The sequence below is a fragment of the Diabrotica virgifera genome, chromosome 2 (assembly GCF_917563875.1).
Source record: "Diabrotica virgifera virgifera chromosome 2, PGI_DIABVI_V3a".
NCBI classification, from domain to species: Eukaryota; Metazoa; Arthropoda; class Insecta; order Coleoptera; family Chrysomelidae; genus Diabrotica; species Diabrotica virgifera.
Window position 1 is genome coordinate 257,686,473 of NC_065444.1, and position 27,273 is coordinate 257,713,745.

Genomic DNA, 27,273 nt, shown 5'->3' on the forward strand with positions numbered 1-27,273 from the left:
TTGTTGAAGTTAGCGGCATTTATCAAAAGACGGATTGATTGCAACGTTTTTAATTAAAGCTATTTACTTATAATTTACTTAATAAATATAGTAGAATATTTAATGAAATTAATGAATGTTACGTGCCAATAATCATTACAAGTCATTTATTACATATCTAAATAAATCCTCATTTCCCTTTAATTAGATAACATCTGGAATCTGAAGCAATATTAGTGTATAAATTCTATTATACACCAATAAGGGATTGACTAAAACTGTTTTTCTTTGGCGTCTTCAAGAAAAGGCTTTTTCTCCTCTGGATTTGGGGATACTTTGAAGAGTGTATGTAACCTGCAATACTAGCTAAAGACTAAAAGGTTGTTAAGTAAACTATGTGTTTGTGTATGTGTATGTTTTTTATAGAGGCAAGAAATACATCTACCAATCTTTAGGACTTGAGGTACTGTGTGGTACGTATTTTAGTCTCGTATGTTACAATTCCAACTAAAACTCATCCCCTTCTTTTGCCTCTTCACGCGGAACTGCCCTAAAGCATTACTTTTCTCCTAATCATCTCTATTTTCAGCTTTCTTACTTCTTTCAGTGCGACGAAGATTCTGGAGGAGTTTCATCGCAAATGTGTTTATTGTATCTCAAGCTGCCTTCAATGAAAGCATTTCCTGCTAAGGTGTCTGGTCGAAGAACACATGCTCCGCGTCTTCACTGACCCTTGAGGCTTCGTACAAATGCTGCGCCGCGATTTACCAGTTTAAACGCTGGTAAACTCGCGGTTGCATATGTATGATGATGAGCGGTTGCATTTGTTTCTATGTTAACCTGAACCGCGGCGGTTGGGTTTTTCAGGTAAAACGCGACGTCGACGTTGGCAAACCGCTCTCATATGGACTAAGGGTGAGACAGAACGGACACTCTGATTTAGCACTGACGTGCTCCAAATCATCAGTCCCAAGTATTGAAGGAATGGTTGTGATGTGATTTCATGTTCTCCAATGCTCAGAATTACGGTTTCCTCCTGTTTCCGATAAGTAACAAGCACTGCCTCAGTTTTGTGCTTCATTAGTTTTAAATTAACTATGTTCATCCACTGGCAATGATGATGTGGAACATGGGATTTATTTTCTCAAGGTGCTTTCCAACGATCACCACAGACAGGCGCGGATACAGGGGGGTCAACGGGTCCATCGACCCCCCTATTATATTTAGTCTATAAGTATTTTTTTATTGTTTATAATTTTTTTCTGTTAACTCTAAACTTTAAGCCATCAGTACAACACTAAATTACACGACAACCGCTTCCAATGAATTGGAAGAAGCCATAAAATCTAATAAAACACCCTTCTCTGAAAAATAATCTGCAGGCGCATTTGTTTGGATACCGGTGGAACCATAAACAAAAGAAATATTTTTCTCAATTCAAAGAATAACAAAAATGATATTTTAAAATGCAAATATATTACACTGGGTATAAACCTTATCTCATGAAAAGTCACGTTTCAAATTTGCGATACAATAAATATATAAAAATTTGTATTTTACTAGATAATCCATGCGTACCTACCCATTGATGGTGGAAAGGTTAATCTTTATGGTAAAGAACGACCAGTGAGATTAATAGTCGTGAATTGTTTATCAATCCACGTTTATCAATTATACCGTAGGTATCTGGGATTATACAGGGTGTCCAGAAACTCTACCGACAAACAAAGACAGGAGATTCTTCAGATAATTTTAAGATACTTTGACCCAATTCACTTAGTCCAAAAATGCTTCCTAAGGGAGCTAGAGCTCTTTGAAGATGGCGTCTTGTAATTAGTTTTTCTTAAATACGGCCAGAACGCTTCTATTTAGAAAAACAAAAATTGGTACGCGTATTTATATTCAAGATATAAATTTAATCCATCCATTGCAAATTCCTAGTACCGATCATAGGCGTCCGTTTTGGGTAGGGTAACGGTTATTTTATCGCATAACTTTTTTATCTTTAACTTTTATGAATTTCTGACACTGGATTATTAAATTGTGAAGTATTCTAGTACTAAAAGGTACTCTTGTTTTAAATCGGTAGGACACACCGTTTTCTAGAAAAATCGATTTGAACATTTTTCGCTTGTTGAATCAAAAAAAAAAATTCAAAAAAAAAACTGTTTAGAAAGACGAAAACTGGTACATTTATTACTATTCCAGAGATAAATCGATTTCATTAATTGCGAATTTCTAGTACTGGTCATAGCCGTCCGTTTTGGGTAGGTCAACAGTTATTTTATAGCATAACTTTTTTGTCTTGAATTTTTGAGCATTTTTGACACTAGATTATTAAATTATGAGGTATTCGAGTACTAAAAGTTACTCTTACTTTATGTTGGTAAAATACTTCGTTTTTTGTTGAAAAGTTCTTTCAATTTTTTTTCAAATTCTAAAAACGAAAAACTTTCAAATCGATTTTTCTAGAAAACGGTGTGTCCTACCGACTTAAAACAAGAGTACCTTTTAGTACTGGAATATCTCACAATTTAATAATCCGGTGTCAAAAATGCCTAAAAGTTAAGGACAAAAAAGTTAGGTGATAAAATACCCGTTGCTCTACCCAAAACGGACGCCTATGACCGGTACTAGAAATTTGCAATAAATGGAATCGATTCATCTCTGAAAAGTAAATACACATACCAATTTTCGTTTTTCTAAATAGAAGCGTTCTGGAGGTATTTAAGAAAAACTAAATTCATGACGCCATCTTCAAAGAGCTCTAGCTCCCTTAAGAAGCATTTTCGGACTAGGTGAATTGGGTTAAATTGTCTTAAAATTATCTGAGGAAGCTCCTGTCTTCGTTTGTCGGTAGAGTTTCTGGACACCCTGTATAGTATATTTTATCCTTAGAGTAAGTGTGAGTCGTATGGCTAAATCTGGAAAATATAATATTTGACATTTGAGGTAAGTCTGGCCCCCTATTATGAATTTCTAGATCCGCGCCTGACCACAGACACATCATCGTCATATGGTGTCCCTTGCTAATTCTAGCTGTAGTAACCCATCCTACATACCTAATATTCCACAAAAGAAGGTCTAGTACAGAGCCCTGTGGTACTCCTCCAATGATTTTATATTCCTTCGGACTGGACTTATGTCATACTTCAAAAGTCGATCAGTGAAGTAGCTTCATTATCCTCCTTAGATATGCTGGTACCTTCATTTCGGTAAGATCTTGCATAATGCAATCCCAGTTGGCAGAGTTGAAAGCATTTTTGATGTCAAACGTGGCCATCAGACAGTACTTCTTCGTATTCCTGACAACATTAATCGCATCTACATAGTGGTGAGTGTACTTTTCAAAAACCATAATGATTAAATGATTACTATTGAGCACCGGTTCAACTGTTAGGTCGATTATTTGATGGACTATTCGTTCTAATATTTTTCGAGCTGTATGCAGCATACAGACTGGACGATAAGATGATGGTTCATCTGGTAGTTTCTTCCCTTTTGGGAGAAGCACTTATTTTAGTTGCATCTATATATGCGAAAAAGTACTCTCCTTGAGGCATATATTGTAAACCTCCAGGAATATTTCTGGTGATTTTTTGATGCCTTTATCCTCCGTGATTGACGGGATTTCTTCAGCCTCCGACTCCTCGATTGGATAATAAAAGTCTTGTTGACGAAATAGTGCATTACCAGTATCTTCTAGGAGCTAAGGACATATACAGGGTGATTGATTATTGGGGTAAAGCTCCGTAGATCTTCTATAGTAATAGATAGCAATAAAAGTTAATAACAAAAATTGTAGCCAACTTTGAGCTTCACATTACAAAATTAGTTAGAATGTTACACGGTGTTCGATAACATCTTGGCAGACCAAATTTATGTTTTTTTAAATAGAACACCCTATATTTTATTTTAAATTCGAAATCCTGTTAACTTCTTTATCATCACAAAAATATAAAGGTTTGTTATGTTATACAGGGTATTTATAAAGTTATAACCAATTTTGTATGAAAATCGTAACAAGTTCAACTCCCTGTATAAATGAAAATAAGCACAACAGCAATGGTTTACTAATGCCATATTTTTTATTTATTGTCAAAATTTTCAAGAATTATTGACATTGCTAATTTTCTTTATATCAAATACAGGGTGAGTCAAAACGCAAGTAGATTATTTTCTCAGTAATGTTAAATATAATACCCTGTATTTTATATCATTATTGAAAAGTAACATCACCGTACTTTAATTTTTATATAACATTCCCTATGTCCAAATTTATTAGTTTTCGAGATATTTTCATTTTTCAGAGCAAATTATTTTAGGTGTCTAAATTTATCTGAATTTTAAGTAAGCCATGACTGAATTGACAATTGACGATTACTGATTATCAATCCGGTAATCAATGTAACAATGTTGCAAATAAAGTAATAAAAATAATTTATTAGTAATACATTTTACAAAAAAAAAACACAACCACAACAAAAAACATTTTTGGAACAATTAAAAACTACTTTTTTTTATGTAAATGTAACAAATAAAGAAAGAAAATTAGTAATAAATTTACAAAAAAACACACAAACACAATATACAACATTTTGTGAAGACAATTAAACACTACTTTTGTATGTAAATGTAACAATGTAACAAATAAAGAACGAAAACTAATTTATCAGTAATACAATTTGCAAAAAAACATGTTTAAAAAAATTAAAACCTACTTTTAATAAAACATTTTTAATATTTAATTATATACGGTGTTCAAAATTACCTCCTAACACATTTATGCACTCCTAAAAACGATCATTGAATGAGCTACTTACTCTACGAAGCATTTGTAAATTAACACATCGAAATACACTTTTTATTCTATTTTTCATCTCATCCCTTATTGTTGGAGGTATTTTATAAACTTCATTATTAACGTAACCAAAAAAAATCAGTCCAGTTTATTAAATTCTGGTGATTTGGGTGGCCACGCTACTGGTCCATTGAAAAATGAAAATATCTCGAAAACTAATAAACTTAGACATATGGAATGTTATCTAAAAATTAAAGTACGGTAATGGTACTTTTCAATAGTAATATAAAATACAGGGTGTTCCATTTAAAATTACTGAGAAAATAATGTACTTGCGTTTTGACTCACCCTGTATTTTATATAAAGAAAATTAGCAATATGAATCATTCTTAAAAATTTTGACAATATTTAAAAAAATATGGCATTAATAAACCATTGCTGTTTTGCTTATTTTTATTTATACAGGGAGTTAAATATGTTACGATTTTCGTATAAAATTGGTTATAACTTTGTAAATACCCTATATAACATAACAAACCTTTATACTTTTGTGATGGAGAAGTTAACAGGATTTAGAATTTAAAATAAAATATAGGGTGTTCCATTTAAAAAAAAAACATAAGTTTGGTCTGCCACTGTGTTATCGAACACCCTGTAACGTTCTAACTAATTATTTAATGTGAAGCTCAAAGATAACTAAAATTTTGGTTATTAACTTTTATTGCTATCTATTACTATACAGGATCTATTGAGCTCTACCCCACTAATCAATCACCCTGTAGGTGTCGACATAGAATGGCTTTTCAGGTGAGTCATGACCACTTTATAAGGTTTGCCCGACGGATGATTCTGCACCTTATTGATAAGCTCCATCTAGCATTGTGTTTTGCTGTAGGTCTTTAATTGCCTTATTTAGTCTTCTGCGTGAGTTCTTGTATTCTTTCACCAGAACTGTAAATTTCTGTCGTCTCCAGTCACGCTAATTTGCTCTTTTTGTTTTAAAGCACTCGTTACATAGATCACCTATGTGATCATTCCAGCAGTGTACTGGTACACGTTGGTTTTTGTCGCATACTTGCGTAGCAGGCCTCCACGACCCTTTTCATCAGCTCCTTGTTCTTATTTTCAGCGTTTCCAGTGGCGATTGGGTCGCCACCTAGAACCACTGTAAAGACAATTAGATCAAAAAATTTTACCCTTCAACCAACTGCATTAGTCTGCATATGTGTCTGGTACTCTATTCAATGCATATTTTCCATATTGCGTATGTCTCTCGCTGTGAAAATATTAGATACCTTCCAATCAAAAGAATATACAGCTCCTGGAGTCGGATTTTCGAATTCAATCGAATTGGTTCGCATACGAGTTAACTCGAATAAAAAATTTCGTATACGAATCTGAATCTGTATTTTTGAACGTCCTTCGAAATGTTATACGTATACGAGAAAAATTTGCACCGGCAACACTGCAAATTCGAACAACATTGGGCTCAACCTTCATTTGAAGAGTCACAGTGTTGTCATACTTATTTTATTAATTTCTTGTATAATTTCAATCAATGGTATAATCACATTATTAAAAAAAATAGCTAAAATATTAGCTGGAATCGAATCTTAAGCTTGCATAATATTAGTAATATCGGTTTGCAAAGTCCACTATTTTGTTTATTATTATTTTTGTATCCAGTATTTACACTGATATTGTACTAGTTTTTTGGTGTTTCAAAACGATTTTTTAAATGCAGGTTTATATAATGTGATAGTATGAAAAAATTGAGAATTTACACTGATATTTTACTATTTACTTTTCAAAACAAACTGAGGTGTTTCAAAACTATTTTTAAACAACTTTATATAATGGGATAGTATGAAAAAATTGAGGATATGGCAACGGTGTCATATGTCAAGCTTACAGCTTACATCCAATGCTAGAATACGTACATAAAGTTAGGTTAGGTTATATATTCAATGCATTATCGTACAGTATGTCGTTTCCTTCTATTAAAAAATATTTTTAACCACCCATTGAAAAGAAAGTTCAATGTAAAAATATTGTATACATACAACAACGATTAAAACCATCAATGACAACTGAAATGACCTTGAAATGACAACAACAAAACAATTCGTATACGAGCATCCAAATTCGAATGGTTCATACCCATTCGAGTCATCGTATACGAAAAAATTCGTACACGAAGTATTCGAAAATACAAAAAACTGGAATTCGAGCGAAATTCTTCTAATTTCGTATGCGAAATATACTCGAATGAATTCGAAAATAGGGCCCCTGGGGTCGTATTTTCGAATTCAATAGAATATTTTCGCATACGTGTTAACTCGATTGAAAAATTTCGTATACGAACGTGAATGTGTATTTTTGAACGTCCTTCGCAATGTTAAACGTATACGAGCAGAATTTGCACCGGCAACACTGCAAATTCGAATAACATTGAACTTATTTGTCATCTGAAAAGTCACAATGTTGCCATATTTGTTTGGTCTATTTCTTGTATACTGTACAAGACTGTCTTAACTGGGGTATAATGTATAAGAATAAGATTGTATAAGAACGTTTAATGTATAAATATAACGACTTATAGTCTGAACAAATTATAAAAAAGGGCAATTTTTGGGAGAAAAGTTGTTTAGAAGTTATTTTAAGTGTAATCGAATATTAAGATTGCATAGGTATATTAGTAATATCAATTTGCAAAGTCCGCAGAAAGTGTGCCATTTTGTTTAATATTATTTTTATATCCAGTATTTACACTGATACTTTACTATTTACTTTTCAAAACTTTACTTCAAAGCGATTTTTTAAATGCACCTTTATGTAATGTGATAGTATGAAAAAATTGAGGATATGGCAACGGTGTCATATGTCAAGTTTGGAGCTTAGATCCAATGCTAAAATGCGTACATAAAGTTAGGTTATAATCGTACAACATGTCCTTTCTTTCTATTAAAGAATTATTTAAACCAGTCATTGAAAATAAATTTCAATGTAAAAATATTGTAGACAACAACACAATTAACACTATCAGCTAAAACTATCATGACAGCTGAAATTACCTTGAAATGAAACAATAATTCGTATACGAGCATCATGATTCGAATGGTTCATACCCATTCGAATCGCCGTATACGAAAAAATTCGTACACGAAGTATTCGAAAATACAAGATACCGGATTTCAAGCGAAATTCTTCTAATTTCGTATGCGAAATATGCTCGAATGAATTCGAAAATAGGACCCCTGGAGTGAACCGTGGCCGATGAGAAACGCTGTCGTCGGTCGTACACCCACTTAAACATTATGCAGACAGGATGTCTCTGATCGGTCATGGTTCGTTACGCGAGCTGTAAATACGATAAAATATTGTACATTAAATATACAATTAACTTTATAGTCTATTGATTATGTTCAAAATAAGAGAGCTAAAAGGAACTACAACGTTAACGGGATTTTGTTGTCTCATATGGTCAACGGACCTCTATATTTGAAAAAACCGCGGAGTGCTACCATTTAAATGGGAGTTAAATTAAGGTGAGTTCCATTCACTTTTGGTACAAACACTTCTACAGGAAAATTGTTCCAGGATAAATTTACTATCGAAATATCATATTTTAAAGTCAAAAGTATTTTTTTTACAAAAATACATTCAAAAGAAAAGCAAGAAAAAAACACGAAAGAAAGCAATTTTGTTTTCTGCCCCATAATTTTTTTCCACAGGGATATAGGTATAGGCATTGCTTCAGCGAAAAATAACTTCCATCATTTCTCTTTAAAATGACGTTTGGTAGAAGTCTCTAGAATTTATAGTTTTCGAAATAGGATTTTTCAAAATTTGCCGCTCACAGAACTTTTAAGCCAATTTCCCCATTATTTCGCAAACATTGTTTTTTAACTTTTTTCTACACATTTCTAGGTATACGCAATGGTACATTTAGTAGAAATAGAAGTCAATTACCTTTGAAATGGTCTACTGTATAAGGTCGTACGACAATTTTTAAACAAGTTATGCTTTTTCAAGATTTTATACTTTTAATGATTTTTGATATTTTTTATGATTATTTTTTAAATTTCTCATTATGACTTTTTTTTGTACATTTAGGTAGATACATTCTGGAATAAAAAAGCTTATTTTCTCTACTTTAAAATGATGTATTTCAATCACCCCTAGGACTATTTTTAAACAAGATATCCGTAGGATATCCAAGGGTATAAGTAAATTAGAAAAATTTTAAAAATTTTAATTTTTTTCAATTAGAAGAACATAATTACATATTGTAACATAATTTATAATTCCAAATAACTTTTCTTAATAACACTTTTCAATATTGTGAAATATAAAGGTACTTTACTCTTGAGCGAAATTCTTATTTTTTAACATACCTCGTACACTATTAATAAAATTTTGTATCTGATGATTACATCTTAGGTTTTAGACTATGCAGAGCATTTTATAAAAAATAATTTTTTTCATAAAGTTAATAATAAAAAGTTTTCCATATGGTTCCAACTTAGTGGGACCTATTGCATGTGTATATGTCAAACTTTGAAAAAGCATATCTTGTTTAAAAATAGACCTAGAATTTTTTGCAATACACCATTTAAAAGTAAAGAAAATAAGCTTTCCTTTTTAATGCACAATGTATATACCTAAATATACAATAAAAGTTATAATGAGAAATTTAAAAATAATCGTAAAATATACCAACAATCATTAAAAATATAAAATTTTGAAAAACCATATCTTACTTAAAAATAGTCAACAGCCTTCTACGTTAAACCATTTTAAAGTTAATTGACTTTTCTTCCTACTAAATGTAACATTGCATATACCTAAAGCTGCGTAACAAAAAGTTACAGAACAATGTTTGCGAAGTAACAAGGAAAATGGCCCAAAATTGTTGTGAGTGGCGAAATTTGAAAAATCACATTTTGGAAACTATAAATCATACAGACTTACACCAAACGTCATTTTAAAGAGGAAGGATGGAAGTTTTTTTTCTGTGAAGCAATGCCTATACCTATATCCCCGTGGAAAAGAGTTATAGGGCAAGAAACAAAAATGCTACCTTTCGTGTTTTTTTCTTGCTTTTCTTTTGAATATATTTTTGTAAAAAAAAATATTTTTGACTTTAAAATGTGATATTTTGATAGTAAATTTAACCTGGAAAATTTTTCCTGTAGACGTGTTTGCACTAAACGTGCATAGAACTCACCCTAATTCGCCCTGTGCCTAGGGACTAATTCACCCCTTTGAATGGTAGCACTCCGCGGTTTTTTCATATTTAGAGGTCCATTGACTATATGAAACAATAAAACCCCGTTAACGTTGTAGTTCCTTTCTAAAATACATAATCAATAGCCTATTAGTTTCCTAACTAAAGATTAAAAAACTCTACAATCAAAAATTAATGCAATAAATTAAAACTTGAAAGTTTGTAGTATGTATTCGACGATAGAAAGTCAATACAATATTCCAACACGATAGTTCATCTGGCTCTCCCGTTGTTTGAGTCTCGTATTCCATGTACAAATTATATCGGTGACAACCGATATCTAGTAATTGCAGCAAATTGTAAAACGGCTTCCATGGACTTACAAAGAATTGCGTAATCAAGTCTAAGGCGATTAGAAACCGGGTATTTACCGGAGTATTTGAAAGTATTTTTATTGTTAGGCCTGATTTCCAATGCTCGAGAATTGACGCGCCGTGTACAATCCGGACTTGAAGGGCTTCTGACGATTAGAAAATATGCCATGAACGGCGTTATGTAGTTCAACGGATTACTTAAGTCTTTCATTTATTGGATTTCATAATTTAGAACTACGGCATAGTAAGCTATAGTTTTTTTTTTAATGGCATAGACTTGGGTGTCAATTAGCCAGTCACAACTTTTTTGTTTTCTATTCATACTAAGGCAATGAAATCCTTAGAGTTCCATAGCAAACTCTTCCACAGCTCTCTACCCAGTTCAAAAGATGCAGGTGGCCGCTATGGACTATCCAAGTTGCTCACCACATTTTTACATTATACATCTTCTTCTTTTTCTTCTTTTTTCATATGTAGATAATATATCAAATTATCAGGATTAATAAATTTAGAGGTTAATTTTAGTTTCACAGATAAATTTCATTAAACAATCATATATATTTTTGCTGTTCAGAGACAATAGATAGGATATATTGAAAGGTGGAAAAACGTTACATTTTATTAAATCTTCGATTAAATTATAGCTGTGTGGAATGTATTTTGTGCACTCAAAGAAAGTGTGATTCAAATCACCCACCTTCTGACATTAAGTACAAAGATTTGAATCAAAAACTTTAATTCTTGCTAGATGTAGAGGGAAACATGCATGTCCAAACTTCATTCTGATTAATGTTGTTATATATCTTCGAGTTACTACATAATTTTTAAACCAACATATATTGGGAACAGAAGGTTGAATCAGTGAATACTGAGATTTGGATTGTTTACAAAGATCTCGCCATGATTGACTCCACTGATTTTTAACTCGATGCTTAATAGTGTTAACTAAATCAGATATGCAACACTTAGATTATTTGAAGTACCATACTCAATAGCTTTTTTAGCCAAACTATCAACATATTCATTATGCGTTAGTCCTATATGAGCCTTAACCCATAAAAAGTTCACTCTTCTTTTATTTTTATGAATTTCAAAATGGATTTTCTTAATTAGTAGGATATAAATATTTGAATTATTATTAGGAAAATCTATAGTTTGAATAGCAAGAAGAACAGAGAGTGAATCGGAAATAATTGTTGCAGATATATCTTCTGATTCTTTAAAATATTGCAAGGCCTCATAAATTGCTATGGCTTCAGCACTGAAGATAGAAAAATCATGGCCTAACTTAAACATTTTTTCTGTTTTAGTAGCAGGTATGTAAAAGGCACATCCAGTGTCAACTAACGTCTTAGATGCATCTGTATATATATTTACAGAGTCTGACCAATTTTCTAAGAATGTTCTTTAGATGGTAGAGCTAATATCACTGTTTTCATGGTAACTTGGTTTTACTAATTTAACTGTATGTAAAAAAGAATGAAAATCTTCAAGTCCAATGCTATCAATCACGTTATAATCACAGTCAAAATTTGACAGATCTCGAAAAGCCTCGCAAAGTAGAGGCGAGTTCTTTAGCTTCCAGTATTTATTAGTTAAATCCGCTACATTGAGCTTGTTAACATTTTGGTAAAGACCGATATTTAGGTAACGAATTTTTATTAAAAATTTCTGGCTGAGATATTTCCTTCTATAATTGAGTGTAATTTCTAAAGCTTCTACATGTAAAGCTTTATTTGGAGTTGATTTCATAGCTCCCAAACAGATACGGAGTCCTAAGTTCTGTACAACGTCTACTTTGTTTAAAATATGTTTAGAAGCTGAGCAATATAGAATACATCCATAATCAATTATAGATCTAATATATGATCGATATAAAAGTAAGGAAGTTTCAACATCAGCTCCCCACCAAGTCCTTGAAATTGCTTTAAGAAAATTAAGACCCTTATTACATAAGCTATAGTTAAAGTCAAATATCTTAATATACTTTTGCAACTCAATGATACAAACTAATCCAAGTTCTTCTTCTGTTTTTTCATTAGAATTACGGCCCAAATTGCGCCCTATTTAGATTATTTTAATATGAAATCCCAAAAAATCGATATAACTAAGACCGAAGCCTTCGAAATGTGGATCTAAAGAAGATTTTTACGCGTGTCTTCTGCCCTTTCTTGTAGGATGGCTTTCTGCAGCATTATCGTTATCTTTTAGCTGTACTGAGTATTTAGATTTGCTTATTTCTACCTTGATTTCTATAGTTGAAGCTTTGCAATTCATCTCCTCGGTTCGGGATCGTTTCATCTGCACACATTTCATGTTCATTTTTCGGAGATCTGCTTGGATGTTATCTCTCCATCGCATTCTGTCTCCGTACAGGTCTTTTGCCTGTAGGAATCTCCTCCCATACCAGTCTTACAAGTCTCTCGTTATGAAGTCTGTGCACGTGGCCTGCCCATCTTAGTCCCTGTGATTTAATTTTCGTAGAGAGCTTTTAATTCGATGTTGGTTCTGATCCTATACTGGTTTGTGTTAATGTCATGGTGAGGTCCGAAAATTTTTCTAAGTATTTTTCGTTCAAAACTTCTGAGCTCTTCTTCGTTTGATTTGGTCATGGTCCACATTTCGCGTCCATATGTTGTAAGATTATTGATTTTATAAGCTTATCCAGTGCGAATAGACAGCGATTAGCCGATTGGATTCTGTCTTTTATTTCTTCAGTAACATCGTTGTCAGCTGTGATTACGGCCCCCAGATACTTAAAACGTAATCTTTCGAAATTGAAGGTGTTGACCGTCAAATTTTGTCCTATCCTGTCTAGTCGTGTCGTTCTATTTATACACATATATTTCGTCTTCTCTTCATAAATCCTCAGCCTTACTTCGTTTGTAGCTCCTTCCACCTTGTTGAGAATGGCTTTTGTGAATAGGATGAAGTCTCCAACGAGATCAATGCACACAATCTGCACGCAATCGCAGCAATGTGCCTTCAGCACGGTGTCTCACAATTTTGATTACGCGTTTTTTGCTGTTGGTTTTGTTCATCGGTTTTTTATTTGGCGTCAGGTTGTCTCCTCGACAACCGATACATACGATACAATATCGATGCTTTTTAAGTATTGAGTATTGTATTGGTTATGCCAATAAAGTATCGTATCGTGTATCGATATCGGCAATACTTTCTTATAAAAACATCGTATTGATATTGATTTCGATACGATATCGATACAATACTCGATAAAATATCGACATGAAAAGGATTAAATTAATAAAAAAAAACAATTCTTTAGAAATAGGATAAATTACATTATAACCTCACAAAAAATATTATCTTTTAAAGAACTCTTGATTCATCTGTTCACACAAATGAGTTCTTTGATACTTTTTTATTTTAAAGAGCATCTTTTATTCGTTAGTATTTTTTTTGTACCAGAGTTGCCTTAGAAAATAGCCGCTCGACTGGTATGGACGTCGTTTGGACACACAAAAGATCCCCTATATATCCGAGATGAAACGAAGAAAACACTGCTATATGATTTCCCCCATAATAAAATATTTGTGTCTGCTCCAAGTCTTGGAGATTGCAAGTAGTTTTTAATTTCTTTTCAAAAACATCGATATTATCTGATGATTTTAAAAATAAAATATCGAAATTGATTGACTTATTGGGTTCATCATCCTTCTCTCTCGCATTAATGGAAAGCATACGCACTTGTGCGTCTTATACCTCTTATATTTTAACTGTATAATAATAGGCCTTATGTAGCATTCACGTATTGTATTGTATTGTATTGTATTGATTTCAAAGAATGAGTATCGTATTGACATTAATATTGCTAAGGTATGTATTGTATCGGTATCGTATTGATTTTCGATACGATATCAATACAATATCGATATTTTTATCGAATATCGTGAAGCTCTAATCAATCGCATCCTGACAAGAAATAGTCTCTGACTTGCTTCTCTCTTTAGTCACCTGCTACGATAAGCAGGAGAAACTGTGGTGATATTCTTTTTGAATGGTCCGTGCTCCACACGGGGAAATGAGTTCCTGAACACCCTTTGTTTTTAAACCAGCAGTGATCAATGGACAGTTTAGAATTTATTCCGAGTATCCAATTCATCTCTCTAAATTTTATGTTGAGTTTTTCTCTCTTTTTTTTAATGTATACTTTACAACGCAGTCTCTTATCCAAATGTCACCCCAAAAATTTTGCAGAATCTGCAACAGGGACCTGAATGTTATCTATTCTAATAGGTTGATCTCGCTCTCTTTCTTAGATGAAATTGGCATGAAATGATTTTGTACTACACTCAGGTGCAAAAAAATCGATCCATGGGTATTTTTTGGTGAAGAAAGAAAATGTTTGAAGATTTAACTTTTAGATAAGGTATAGATGTAAAAGTAATAATTTGCATTTATTTGTTTTTTTTTCTAATTTTGCAATACATAAATATATCTACTGATAAACAGACTTTTTAATTTAAAATAAAAAACAATCACGAGTGGAAGTATATTTATACTGAAAGGGTAAAGTTTACACATTATAATTTGACGTATTGTACTAAACATTTGTATTATTCATGCTATTTAGTTACTTGACATAGTTATGTGGGTTGTAAAAATCGTTATTTATTTGTTTTCAAAATATGAGCCCCATTAATAGATATATGACACGACATGATATGAAATGAAAAACTTTTATTTTACTAAAGGCTTTTACTAGGCTAAAACATTGTTGAAAAATCTTATACAAATGGTGTGATTTTTAATTTAACACTTTCGTTCACGAATTAAATTTCTTCAAGCTAAATATCTGAAATTTGCAACATAGCGAGCGAGAATAATTTTTTGCAAATTTTTGATATTAGTTTTACATCTTGAAAATGCACAGTTTGGTCAATGCAAGATATGACCTCATTTGATGACATGGTGAGCCGATGGAGTAAAATATTAGATAATTTTTTTAAAATACTGACAAAGAACAAAAACTAAAGCATTTTATTTGGTAAGTAATATATTGTATGTTACAAAACAATTTTTTCTTTACTTATACAGAGATGAACAATTCAAAAGAATTGGCACTGTATACACCAGTCATAAGTAATAATTATTATAGAAACCTATTTTTCAACAATTTAAGTATTTGTAAAAAATTGTAATTGTAAAATTTTTACAATGGTAAAAACACGTACAATGGTAGAACTACATACAAACAATTATAGAATATAATAGGACAACCTATATGGTAGGACTGAGGACACGGTAAACGAAAAGGTTAACTCAATATCATAAAAAATTAATTCTAATCAAGCTTTCTCCTTCTTCTTTCTTTATATAAGTAATTCTGCTTTTTCATGGTATTCATTAAGATAGTTGATAAAAATAGAAATAAGTACTTGTAACTGTGGTTCTGGTTCTGACATAGTCATAAAACAAATGAACAATAACAACACGACAAAAATTAAAACAAACGACATCACTACGGCCAACATACCAATACCAAGAGGAATCAGGCAGGGAAACAGCCTCAGTCCATTTCTATTCAATATGCTAATGGATGAAATAATAATAGAAGACGTGGAATCGCTACAACTAGGATACAGACTCGGTCACAGTAGAATCAGTATAGTGTGCTATGCGGATGGTGCAGCCCTGATTGCAGAGGAAAAGGATGGCCTACAAAGACAACTTTATCGATTCTATCAAGCATGTCGACAACTCAACATGAACATATCCACGCAGAAAACAAATTGCATTACCATTGCAAAAGACCCAATTAGATGCAAGCTCATGGTAGAGGGGAAACCCATAGAACAGCTAAGCCAGTTCAAATATCTAGGTGTAGAGTTATCAAGTTATCATGACCCAGCCAGAGACCTAAGAGGACAAATTAACAAGGCCGCTGTCTTGTCCGGATGTTTGAGAGATGTGGTCTGGAATAACCCATATATTAGAATGGACAGCAACGTTAGAATTTATAAAACTTGCATTAGACCTGTTATGACCTATGGTATTAAATCAAGAGAAGACACCAATAAAATCAAAAGCATGCTACGAACAGCCGAAATGAAGACACTAAGAGCAATAGCAGGGAAGACTAGCAATCTTCTCTTGTATGCAATAGCATAGAAGAGAAGATTGAAGAATAGCTTTTGAGGGTTTTTTAAATGTACCTTTTATACAGGATTTACTGTTTTTTTTATATTTCTTCTCGTCTATATCATTATTTTTGTTTTTACTGTGTTAATTTCTAGACCTAGCCTTTTCGTTTGCATTTTTAACTCTGCGTATGTTTCCTGCGCTCCTGTTGATGTTCTACTCATAATATTCATATCATCGGCATAAAGTGGCCAGTTAAACCATTCTGTTGGTCAGTACATAGGTTTCCCCGTCCAGTTTGCATTTGCATAACTCCAGTGCCACGTTAAAGAATGTTGGGGCCAGCCCATCTCCCTGCTTCAGTCCCTGCGAGATTTGGAAAAAGTCTGTCCGGTGGTTTTGTATTCATACAAATGCCTGAGTTTCATCCATTGTGGCTTTAATGGGTCTAATTAGCTTGTGTGATATTGCCAATTCAGCCAATACACACGTAAATACTTAATTATACAGGGTGTCCCGAAAAGAATGGTCATAAATTATACCACATATTCTGCGACCAAAAATAGTTCGATTAAACCTAACTTACCTTAGTACAAATGTGCTCATAAAAAAAGTTACAGCTCTTTGAAATTACAAAATGAAAATCGATTTTTTTCAATAGATCGAAAACTATTAGAGATTTTTTATTGAAAATGGACATGTATCATTCTCATGGCAGGAACATCTTAAAACAAAATTATAGTGAAATTTGTCCACCCCATAAAAATTTTATAGGGGTTTTGTTCCCTTAAACCCCCCCAAACTTTTGTGTACGTTCCAATTAATTCATTATTGTGGTACCATTAGATAAACACAACATTTTTAGAACTTTTTTCCTTCTAGTATTTTTTTGATAAGCCAATTTTTATCGAGATGCGGCTTATTTTTTAATATATTTTACATAAAAATTTTATGGGGTTTTATTCCTTTAAACCCCCCAACTGTTTGTGTACGTTCCAATTAAACTATTATTTTGGTACCATTAGTTAAACACAGTGTTTTTAAAACTTTTTTGCCTCTTAGTCTTTTTTTGATAAGTCACCTTTTATCGAGATGTGGCTTCTTTTTCAAAATATACCTAAAAATGTAAATTATAAATAAATTTTCAGATTATTAACAGGTCTCTATAATCGTACTTATTAACCATATACAAATACGTGGTGGATTCGACAAATATTCAAAATATCTCGATAAACAGTGGCTTATCGAAAAAGTACTAGGAGACAAAAAAAGTTTTTAAAACATTGTGTTTCACTAATGGTGCCACAATAATAATTTATTTGGAACGTACACAAAAGTTTGGGGGGGTTTAAGGGAACAAGACCCCCACAAAATTTTTAAGGGGTGCACAAATTTCACTTTAATTTTTATTCAAGATGTTGCTGTCATAAGAATGCCACATGTCCATTTTCAAAAAAAAAATTCTAAGAGTTCTCGATATATGAAAAAAAATCGATTTTCATTTTGTAACTTCAAAGGGCTGTAACTTTTTTTGTGTGCACTATTGTATATAGGTAAGTGAGGTTCAATCGATTTATTTTTGACCCCAGAATCTGCGGTATAATTTATGACCAATCTTTTCGGGACACCCTGTATGTAAATCAAATTGCAACACAGATTTAGGTTAGGTTTAACAAACAAAATTACTTATTATACCCTCGGGAAACCAGATTTGTCATATCTTACTAGCTCTAGTGAGGTAAAAGAAAAGTAATTAAATCTTTCATTATATAAAAGGCCGAAACTTGGACATAAAAGTAAAATTCCAAGCTGTTCCAATTCAAATTCTAACAAATATATTTTTATATCTCAACTGTTTCTTCACTACCCCAATAAAAAGTAATCCTACCCGACCCTGGCTCGAAGGGCTTTTCTCGATTAGACTTAAACTTTTCGTCTAGTAGGGCTTCGGGAAACCATTTTGGTGCCGTTTTAAATATCTTCGAATATGCTGGTAAATCTGTCAAGTCGGGAAGTTGCCACTTGAGATTGTTGACATAATAACACGAGTCGATAATTTGAAGGAAAATCTGCTGGAAACTTAAGACGACGAAATTAATGTCACTGCATTGCGCGTCGCGTCACAGTCGCTGGGAAGCCTTGCATATTGTCGAGAACAGTTTATTCTGGAAGTTGTTTCTTTTGAGTAAGAATCGAAAGTTACTTTTCACGAAAAAGTAGATAACGTATAAAATAAACGAATTCAAACTATATTTTTTAAAAGTTCCAACTGCAATTAAACTTTTTTTATGTAGGAAAAGAAAGGCCGAAATCGATACAACAAAACTGTTTTGGGCTCTGCCAGGAATGTTCTGTTTGCCAAGTTAACAAATATGAATACGAGGTTTAGCAATTAAGTTTAGAGACTGATTGTTTTTACCTAAAAATATCACAAGGAAAAAATTCCTGTACTGGCTGTATACCATAAACCATAAATCACAAAAAATAAAAACCTTATCTTGTAAAACGTATATTTAAAATCCCTAAAAGGGGCTGTATCACAACAAAACGTTTTCGGAATCATATTCCATTATTAGTGTTATCACAGGTTTACATGCTTTAAGACTTTAAGCCACCAAAATGTACGGGTAAAAACCCTTAAATTGATATTAAACAGTTGGGCTTACATTCTATTATCCGATTTTAAAGGATGTGAGAAATATTTCCAGATTAACCCCTGGCATCACATGACATCAACCATCTTGGTTGGGAAATTGTAGGTAGAACCTTACATGGCAGAGTTTAGATGACAACTCAAAAAAAGAAAAAAATATCACAAGGAAAAAAGTTGTCACCTAAACTCTGCCATGTAAGGTTCTACCTACAATTTCCCAACCAATATGGTTGATGTCATGTGATGCCAGGGGTTAATCTGGAAATATTTTTAACATCCTTTAAAATCAGATTATATAACGTAAACCCCAACTGTTTAATATCAATTTAAGGGTTTTTACCCGTACATTTTGGTGGCTTAAAGTCTTAAAGCATATAAATCTGTGGTAACACTGATGATGGAATATTGATTCTGGAAACGTTTTGTTGTGATACAGCCCTTTTTAGGGATTTTAAATATACCTTTTACAAGATAAGGTTTTTAGTTTTTACCTAACACCTGTACAGCGAAAATAATTAAGAGGCGTGGTTTCGATATATAATGTCTTTGAATTTGAGTAAATATTTAAGTAAAGAAGATAGCAGGAATAAAGCGCCCCACACTCACGCTAGTCTACATTGATCCGTTAGGGAACCATGTTTGAGTTCTTGTACCAAGGACTCCCACATAAAGAGCATTTGGCTGGTAAGAGTGCCCCTATCGCGCATCAGAATGCTATAGAGTGACAAGGGAGGGTCCGGAGCATTAAAGCGCGGTGGAGTGATTCCTGTTTTTACACGAATTAATACACCTCGCTCCAATGCATTGTAACACCTGAACGTAATTTTAATGGGTGTACAAGTCTCTTGGTAGAGGAGCCCAAGCGGGGATTTTTGCAATTATTCGAGCGCGTCAGATTATCTCATATGGGGAGAAACCTGGTACCCTGCAGATGTACCTATACCATATATTGGCTCTTAAAACAGGGGAGTTCGTTAAGGGGGCCCGAAAAAAAATCTATCCTTAAAAAACTCGAAATTGTCAGATTAAGATAAGTAAATGCAAGAGAGTGTATATTTAAAAAATCTGGCGATTTGAACCGGGCTTAAGGAAATGGGTGAGTCCCAAAGTTTTACAAGAAAAAAGCGAATATATCGCGAAATGAATGACAGATCGAAAAACTAAAAAATATGTGCTCAATATTTTTTAAAAATCTATCGAATGATACCAAACATGACTTTCCACGGAGAGGGGTGGGGGGTAAATTTAATATTTTAAATACGAATCCCAATCAAAATCAAATTACGAATCGAATCGAAAAACTGTAAAATACACTTATTCAATATTTTTAAAAAATCTGTCGAATGGCAACAACGCGACCCCCCACGGAAGTGGGGTGGGGAGTTACTTTAGAATCTTATATAGGAGCCCCATTTTTTATTGTAGATTTGGATTCCTTACGTAAAAATAAGTAACTTTTATTCGAAACATTTTTTCGAATTATGGATAGATGGAGCTATAATCTAAAAAAAAAACGATTGTTGGAAATGGAAAATTAAATTAAAAATGAAATACTTTGCTCCCCTACTATCTCAGGTTAAGTTAAATTAAATTGCTTTACTTAAAAATTCAAGTAGCTGCAACATACCTACAGTCAACCTGTAATCGTCAAAAATAATATTGATGAAACAGAGCTCTCCAAGCGGAGCTGGGGCGAGGATCTACAAAATTCCTTAATGTTTTATAAATCTTTTATTATTCTCTCGATTTTGGATTATATGTATACTCTCTATCGTTCTACAGTTCTACCTCTAACATGAACCAACTTACTCTTGTTCGAATACAGTATAAAGGTCAAAAAAATTTTGAGGAACCCTGGTATCTTGCTTTAAAAGTTTAGCTTTTTTTATCTACTGAGGCAGTACGAAGTCTGCAGGGTCAGCTAGTAATTACTAAAGATCAATTATCTTTTTAATTCTTTTCTGTTCCATTTTTCCTCAGTTCTTATTATATTCTCTCTGGTGATTTGTAAGACATTTTCGGTTATACCGGAAATGAAAATACTCATACCGGCAGGGGCGGTTTCTCCATTGGTTCACTTGTGCAGTGAACACCCAATCAAATTTCATTAAAATACATATTTTTAAAAATCTTCTAAATATCATTAAAATATTTTTTCTTAAATCTCATAAATATCATAGTATCATTAAAATATAACTGTATTTATTAATCACATAATTTGTTTGCACAACACCGCTACGCTAGATGCACGTGGTAAGTGCAGAATTCAAATTGAACCCAGCTACTATACAGTAACCCTATAGAAGAACGAGAGCTCTTAAATCCGTGAACCAGGGATTCTCCTATCTTAAAACATTGACAATTTGTGCACTGCACACAGAGACCGGGGCGAAGCGTTTCGATTCACAGTTTGGCATTTTCTGTTGTGGGATTTTATTAAATACAATATTGGTAGGTAGTTTTTTTAGGATGGTGGAGCCCTTATTCAGTGAAGTTTATAAAAGAAAATGCAAATAGTTTTGAAAATCTACTTCTTATAAAAAGAATGGACTAACTTGGCCGGAGATAAACTTGGTACAAGAATGTGCAATAAGAAACAAAAAGTTTAAACATTGTTTTAAAGTTAAACAATATAGAAAAACTTAGTGATTATGTGGGTGTGATTAACTACATTCTTTATTTTGTTTTCCATGTTTAGTATTTTCAAAGAATAAAAATATAATTTCAATCTCGGTCTTTGGATACCGTTAAAATAAACGGATTTTTAAACAGTTTTGACAAAGCCATTTCATTATTCGTAACTTCTGCCTCCACCTTCACCACCGAAGAAGCGCCATCATTCAGTAGGTATCATATTCTGCACAAAACAAAAAAAGTGTGTGACATCCTGACTAATCGGGTCAAAGATAGGTTTCATTTTACAGAACATCTTTTGGCGAGGCCCCAAAAATTTTTCGCCTGCGGCGCGTATTCACCGTTCGTATAATTACATTCTTTAATTGAACACCCTCCTTAAATTACCACGAGCCGCCACTGCATACCGGCAATAGTCCCCAACTTTGTTATTTGATTTGCATTGCATTTTTCAATTTCCTGTTGAATTCTAGGATACATTGAGCATACATTCGACCTATGTTACCATTTTGGCGTTATTTAACTACTTTGGGAATAATAGTCGATTTTTGATAAATTCAAAATATTTCAAAAACCCAAAACAGTGCAATTTCCTGGCTTTTTTATAGTTATTATTTATATTATAAAAATAATTTTATAGTCTTTAACTGTCATGGAGTGTAGATAGTTTGTAATATAAAAAGATCTTTAATTTTTTTGATCGATACTTCTTACTATTAGAGAAAGGAGAAAGAAATATTGTTTGGCTACGGTTTGGCGGAAAAGAGCTATTGGCAATTATGGATGTACACAAACATTCTTCTAGTTAAATTTCGTTTCTAATTAAATACTGACTAGACCAAAAAATGGAATATTGGACTTCCTTCTTCCTTATTCCCTATGGTTCAAAAATAAAATTGTATTCTAACACACTCACCTGTTGGACTAGGTTGCTCTTTGGGGACTTGGGAGGGTATTCGGCCCCAGTACCAAGGAAGCGTCCTGGGATCTGTAGGATTTCCGCATAAAGCTGCGTATCTGCTACTAGCCGCCGCCAATGCACCAAAATGGGACATCAATCCTAACCTAAAAAGAAAAACAAAATATATTACTATCATTTGAAATTCCAAAATTCCTTATTATAAGTATAAACCTATAAATCTTACAAATTAATAAGCAAGAAAAGAATCCAATAAACAAAAGAAACCAATTTCGAGTTGGTTTTAAAGTTAGGATCCAAAAAAAATGACCAAAATCGACAAAAACTCGGTTATAAAAACTGTCAAAGCCAATAAATGTGGTATATCTTTATCTTCAACCTCCTCAGTGACCTGTATTCATTGTTTTTTTCACATGCAAAAAGTAATACTTATTAGATTTTTACTGTATCAAATTCTAAATTCCCCACCTAAAATCTAAAAACTACTCTTTAATCCAACCCTGAGTAATAATTCGTAGTATAGTCGAAACGCAAATCGGTGTGAATGCGCATTTTATCAATAAAATGCGATATGTTTAAGACATTCCAGAAGCCGCTAACAATAAGATGTTTTAACATTCCATTAATTATTCTGAATCAGTCGACGGATATTAGTACAGTTAAGATAATTAGACCATAACTGGACAATAATGATTATGCAGGAGAAATTTAAGCTCATTAGCGGAATCGAATTCAAAATTATTTTGCACATCATATTTGAAACATTCAGCCCTGTGATGAATCACTCACGTTAAATATATATAACGTAAAGTTATCCTGTAATTAAGTTATAATCCTCGAATTGGTGTGATGTATCATATTTAACTTAACTACTTGCGTTATTTCTTGACAGTTCTTGAGTTATCTGATATATCAACTGTCACTTATAACGCGACGTTAAACCTCAAGTTATGAGATAACTGTGTAGTTATGTTAAGGATTGTAAGGTTATAGTCGAAGAGATAGAAGCAGATTTTGCTCGTGATAAGTAATATGGAAAAACTATACGGGGATATGTTGAATTAGTTGTGTACATGACTTTTCCCAACGAGCGGAAACCAGAGTGGGGGACGAGGGTAGTTATAAGGGGTCAAAGTTACGGTTTTTATTATTTTTTTGTGACGCTCATGACAGAGGTAGTGCACCAAAATTTGGGAATAAGTAGATCATGAAGTAACTAAGTAAAATCTCCAGGGGCGGAAAGCTGCGTGGACGGCAAAGGGGTGGGGGCAGGGGTGAGTATAAAAATTATAAAGGGGTTTTTTGTGACGTTCCTAATCGAGAGAGTGCACCAAAATTTGAGAATAAGTAGACCATGGCATAACTAAGTAAAATCCCCAGAGGCGGAAACCAGAGTGGGGGACAAGGGTAGTTATAAGGGGCCAAATTCGCGGTTTTTATTATTTTTTTTTGTGATGCTCATGATCAAGATAGTGCACCAAAATTTTGGAATGAGTAGGTCATGACGTAACTAAGTAAAATCTCCTGGGGCGGAACGCTGAGTAGCCGACAAAGGGGTGGGAGTAGGGGTGAATATAAAAATTATAAGGGGTTTTTTGTGAGGTTCGTAATTGAGATAGTGCATCAAAATTTAAAAATAAGTAGACCATGACATAACTAAGTCAAATCCCCAGAGGCGGAAACCAGAGTGGGGGAAGAGGGTAGTTATAAAGGGTCAAAATCGCAGTTTTTATTATTATTTTTTTGTGATGCTCATGATTGAGATAGTGCACCAAAATTTGGGAATAAGTAGGTCATGACGTAGCTAAATAAAATTTCCAGGGGCTGAACGATATTGTTAATTGTAGAAGGCCCGGATTTAGGTTATAACCGCAATTTGTTTTCCGGCGTAAGATATCTTTAGCTCTTCAGTTCTTTGGATTCCTTTTTGCAACAGTATAGTTAAAATCGAAGCAAGAAACGAAACGAATCCAAACTATTGGAGAGGGCCAAAAAAATCAAGTAATTAACGAATTAATTAGTTGAAAAATTAACTTAATTAGAACAATTAAACATAAAATTAATATAAAAGATTTTTAAACTATGTATTTAAAGTAAATTGCTTTAACGTGTTTTGTTTTCCATTTATGAAGTATTATAAATAGGAAAGAAGTTTAATGCAGCTCTTTCAATAAATCGTTAAGCCCATTTACGACGAAGCAAAAAGGAACATACTTCCGTTTAACTCTATCCGTAATATTCAGAGTACTTGTTGGCTATACTTTTCACTTCAAAGTTGTTTACTGATCATGTAGCAATATCGAGGCACTTAAACGAGGCTGACTAAGCTTCTTAGGGAATACTCCGTCGGAAGTCTTGAAGTTTTCTTCCGCTCAAGGAGTTCTCTTCTGAAGAGGAACACTTAACTTGATGCAAATTTAATGGGAGATAGACTAAGTTAGTATAGATTGCCACGAGGGAATATTTGTATTGAAATATGACGGTGCCGACCGAGGCGACGCCGACGACGCTCTGGAGCAGCTACGAAAATGCTCCGAGAGAGAGAAGAACGCTAAATGATATCGATTTACTTTTTTAGCGTGGCACATTTAATAACATAAGGAATTATTTTACAATATATAGGCATACTTACATATATAAAATGTTTTACAATATACATATACAGGCATACTAATCCAAAACTAAGTTTTATTGTTTTCACCCAATTTTGAAAAAATGTGAAAACTTTGAATTATCCACGTCCGTCTGTCCGTCTGTCTGTAATCACAACTCCTCCGTCAATATACCAGCTAGAATGACAAATGAGGTGTCAAATGAAAGCTTATAATCCAAGGATGGTACTAAAGGTGAGATATTTGACCTAGGCTGTCTGTCCGTCGGTCTGTCCGACCGCGAATATAACTCCTCCGCATTATATCAGGTAGAATGACAAATGAGGTGTGAAATGAAAGCTTATAATCCAAGGTTGGTACTAAAGGTGAGATATTTGACCTAGGCTGTCTGTCCGTCAGTCTGTCCGACCGCGAATATAACTCCTCCGTCATTATACCAGGTAGAATGACAAATGAGGTGTCAAATGAAAGCTTATAATCCAAGGATGGTACTAAAGGTGAGATATTTGACCTAGGCTGTCTGTCCGTCGGTCTGTCCGACCGCGAATATAACTCCTCCGTCATTATACGAGGTAGAATGACAAATGAGGGGTCAAATGAAAGCTTATAATCCAAGGATGGTAATAAAGGTGAGATATTTGACCTAGGCTGTCTGTTCGTCGGTCTGTCCGACCGCGAATATAACTTCTCCGTCATTATACCAAGTAGAATGACAAATGAGGTGTCAAATGAAAGCTTATAATCCAAGGATGGTACTAAAGGTGATAACTTTGATCTAGACTGTCTGTCCGTCGGTCTGTCCGACCGCGAATATAACTTCTCCGTCATTATACCAGGTAGAATGACAAATGAGGTGTAAAATGAAAGCTTATAATCCAAGGATGGTACTAAAGGTCAGATGTTTGACCTAGGCTGTCTGTACGTCGGTCGGTCCGTCCGACCGCGAATATAACTCCTTTGTCATTATACCAAGTAGAATGACAAAAGAAGTGTCAAATGAAAGCATATAATCCAAGTATGGTACTAAAGGTGATAACTTTGATCTAGACTGTCTGTCCGTCGGTCTGTCCGACCGCGAATATAACTTCTCCGTCATTACACCAGGTAGAATGACAAATGAGGTGTAAAATGAAAGCTTATAATCCAAGGATGGTACTAAAGGTCAGATATTTGACCTAGGCTGTCTGTACGTCGGTCGGTCCGTCCGACCGCGAATATAACTCCTTTGTCATTATACCAAGTAGAATGACAAAAGAAGTGTCAAATGAAAGCATATAATCCAAGTATGGTACTAAAGGTGATAATTTTGATCTAGGCTGTCTGTCCGTCGGTCTGTCCGACCGCGAATATAACTTCTCCGTCATTATACCAGGTAGAATGACAAATGAGGTGTCAAATGAAAGCTTATAATCCAAGGATGGTACTAAAGGTGATAGCTTTGATCTAGACTGTCTGTCCGTCGGTCTGTCCGACCGCGAATATAACTCCTCCGTCATTATACCAGGTAGAATGACAAATGAGGTGTCAAATGAAAGCTTATAATCCAAGGATGGTACTAAAGGTGATAACTTTGATCTAGACTGTCTGTCCGTCGGTCTGTCCGACCGCGGATATAACTCCTCCGTCATTATACCAGGTAGAATGACAAATGGGGTGTCGAATGAAAGCTTATAACCCAAGGATGGTATTAAAGATGAGAAATTTGACATCGGATTTTCGGTTTTAGAGTTCAACCGTATGAACTGTTCTAAAGTCACCGAAATAGTATAAGCGATATATCATTCGACGTGCCTTAGCAAGATAAGAAAAAATTTTGGTTTTGGTTTTTATATCATTTCCGCTTAAAAAGGTCTAACCAGAAGTGCCGGTATAGTCGCAGAAATAGTACATGTAGCACATCAATCGTAGCGTATTGAAAAGTTGAGTTGTAATCTTTAATTCCTGTTTTGAAGTCATTTCTGTTTAAACA

The 27,273-nt window shown here is 33.6% G+C and overlaps 1 protein-coding gene across 1 annotated transcript in view; it reads right to left on the reverse strand.

The window, feature by feature from the left end:
• Positions 1-27,273, reverse strand: part of LOC126879857 (homeobox protein Hmx) — a 77,854-nt gene that overhangs the window by 13,699 nt on the left and 36,882 nt on the right. Inside the window, exon 3 of the mRNA XM_050643172.1 lies at positions 22,690-22,838. Within this exon, the coding sequence (XP_050499129.1) occupies positions 22,690-22,838 (149 nt within the window). The remainder of the gene's footprint in view (positions 1-22,689; positions 22,839-27,273) is intronic.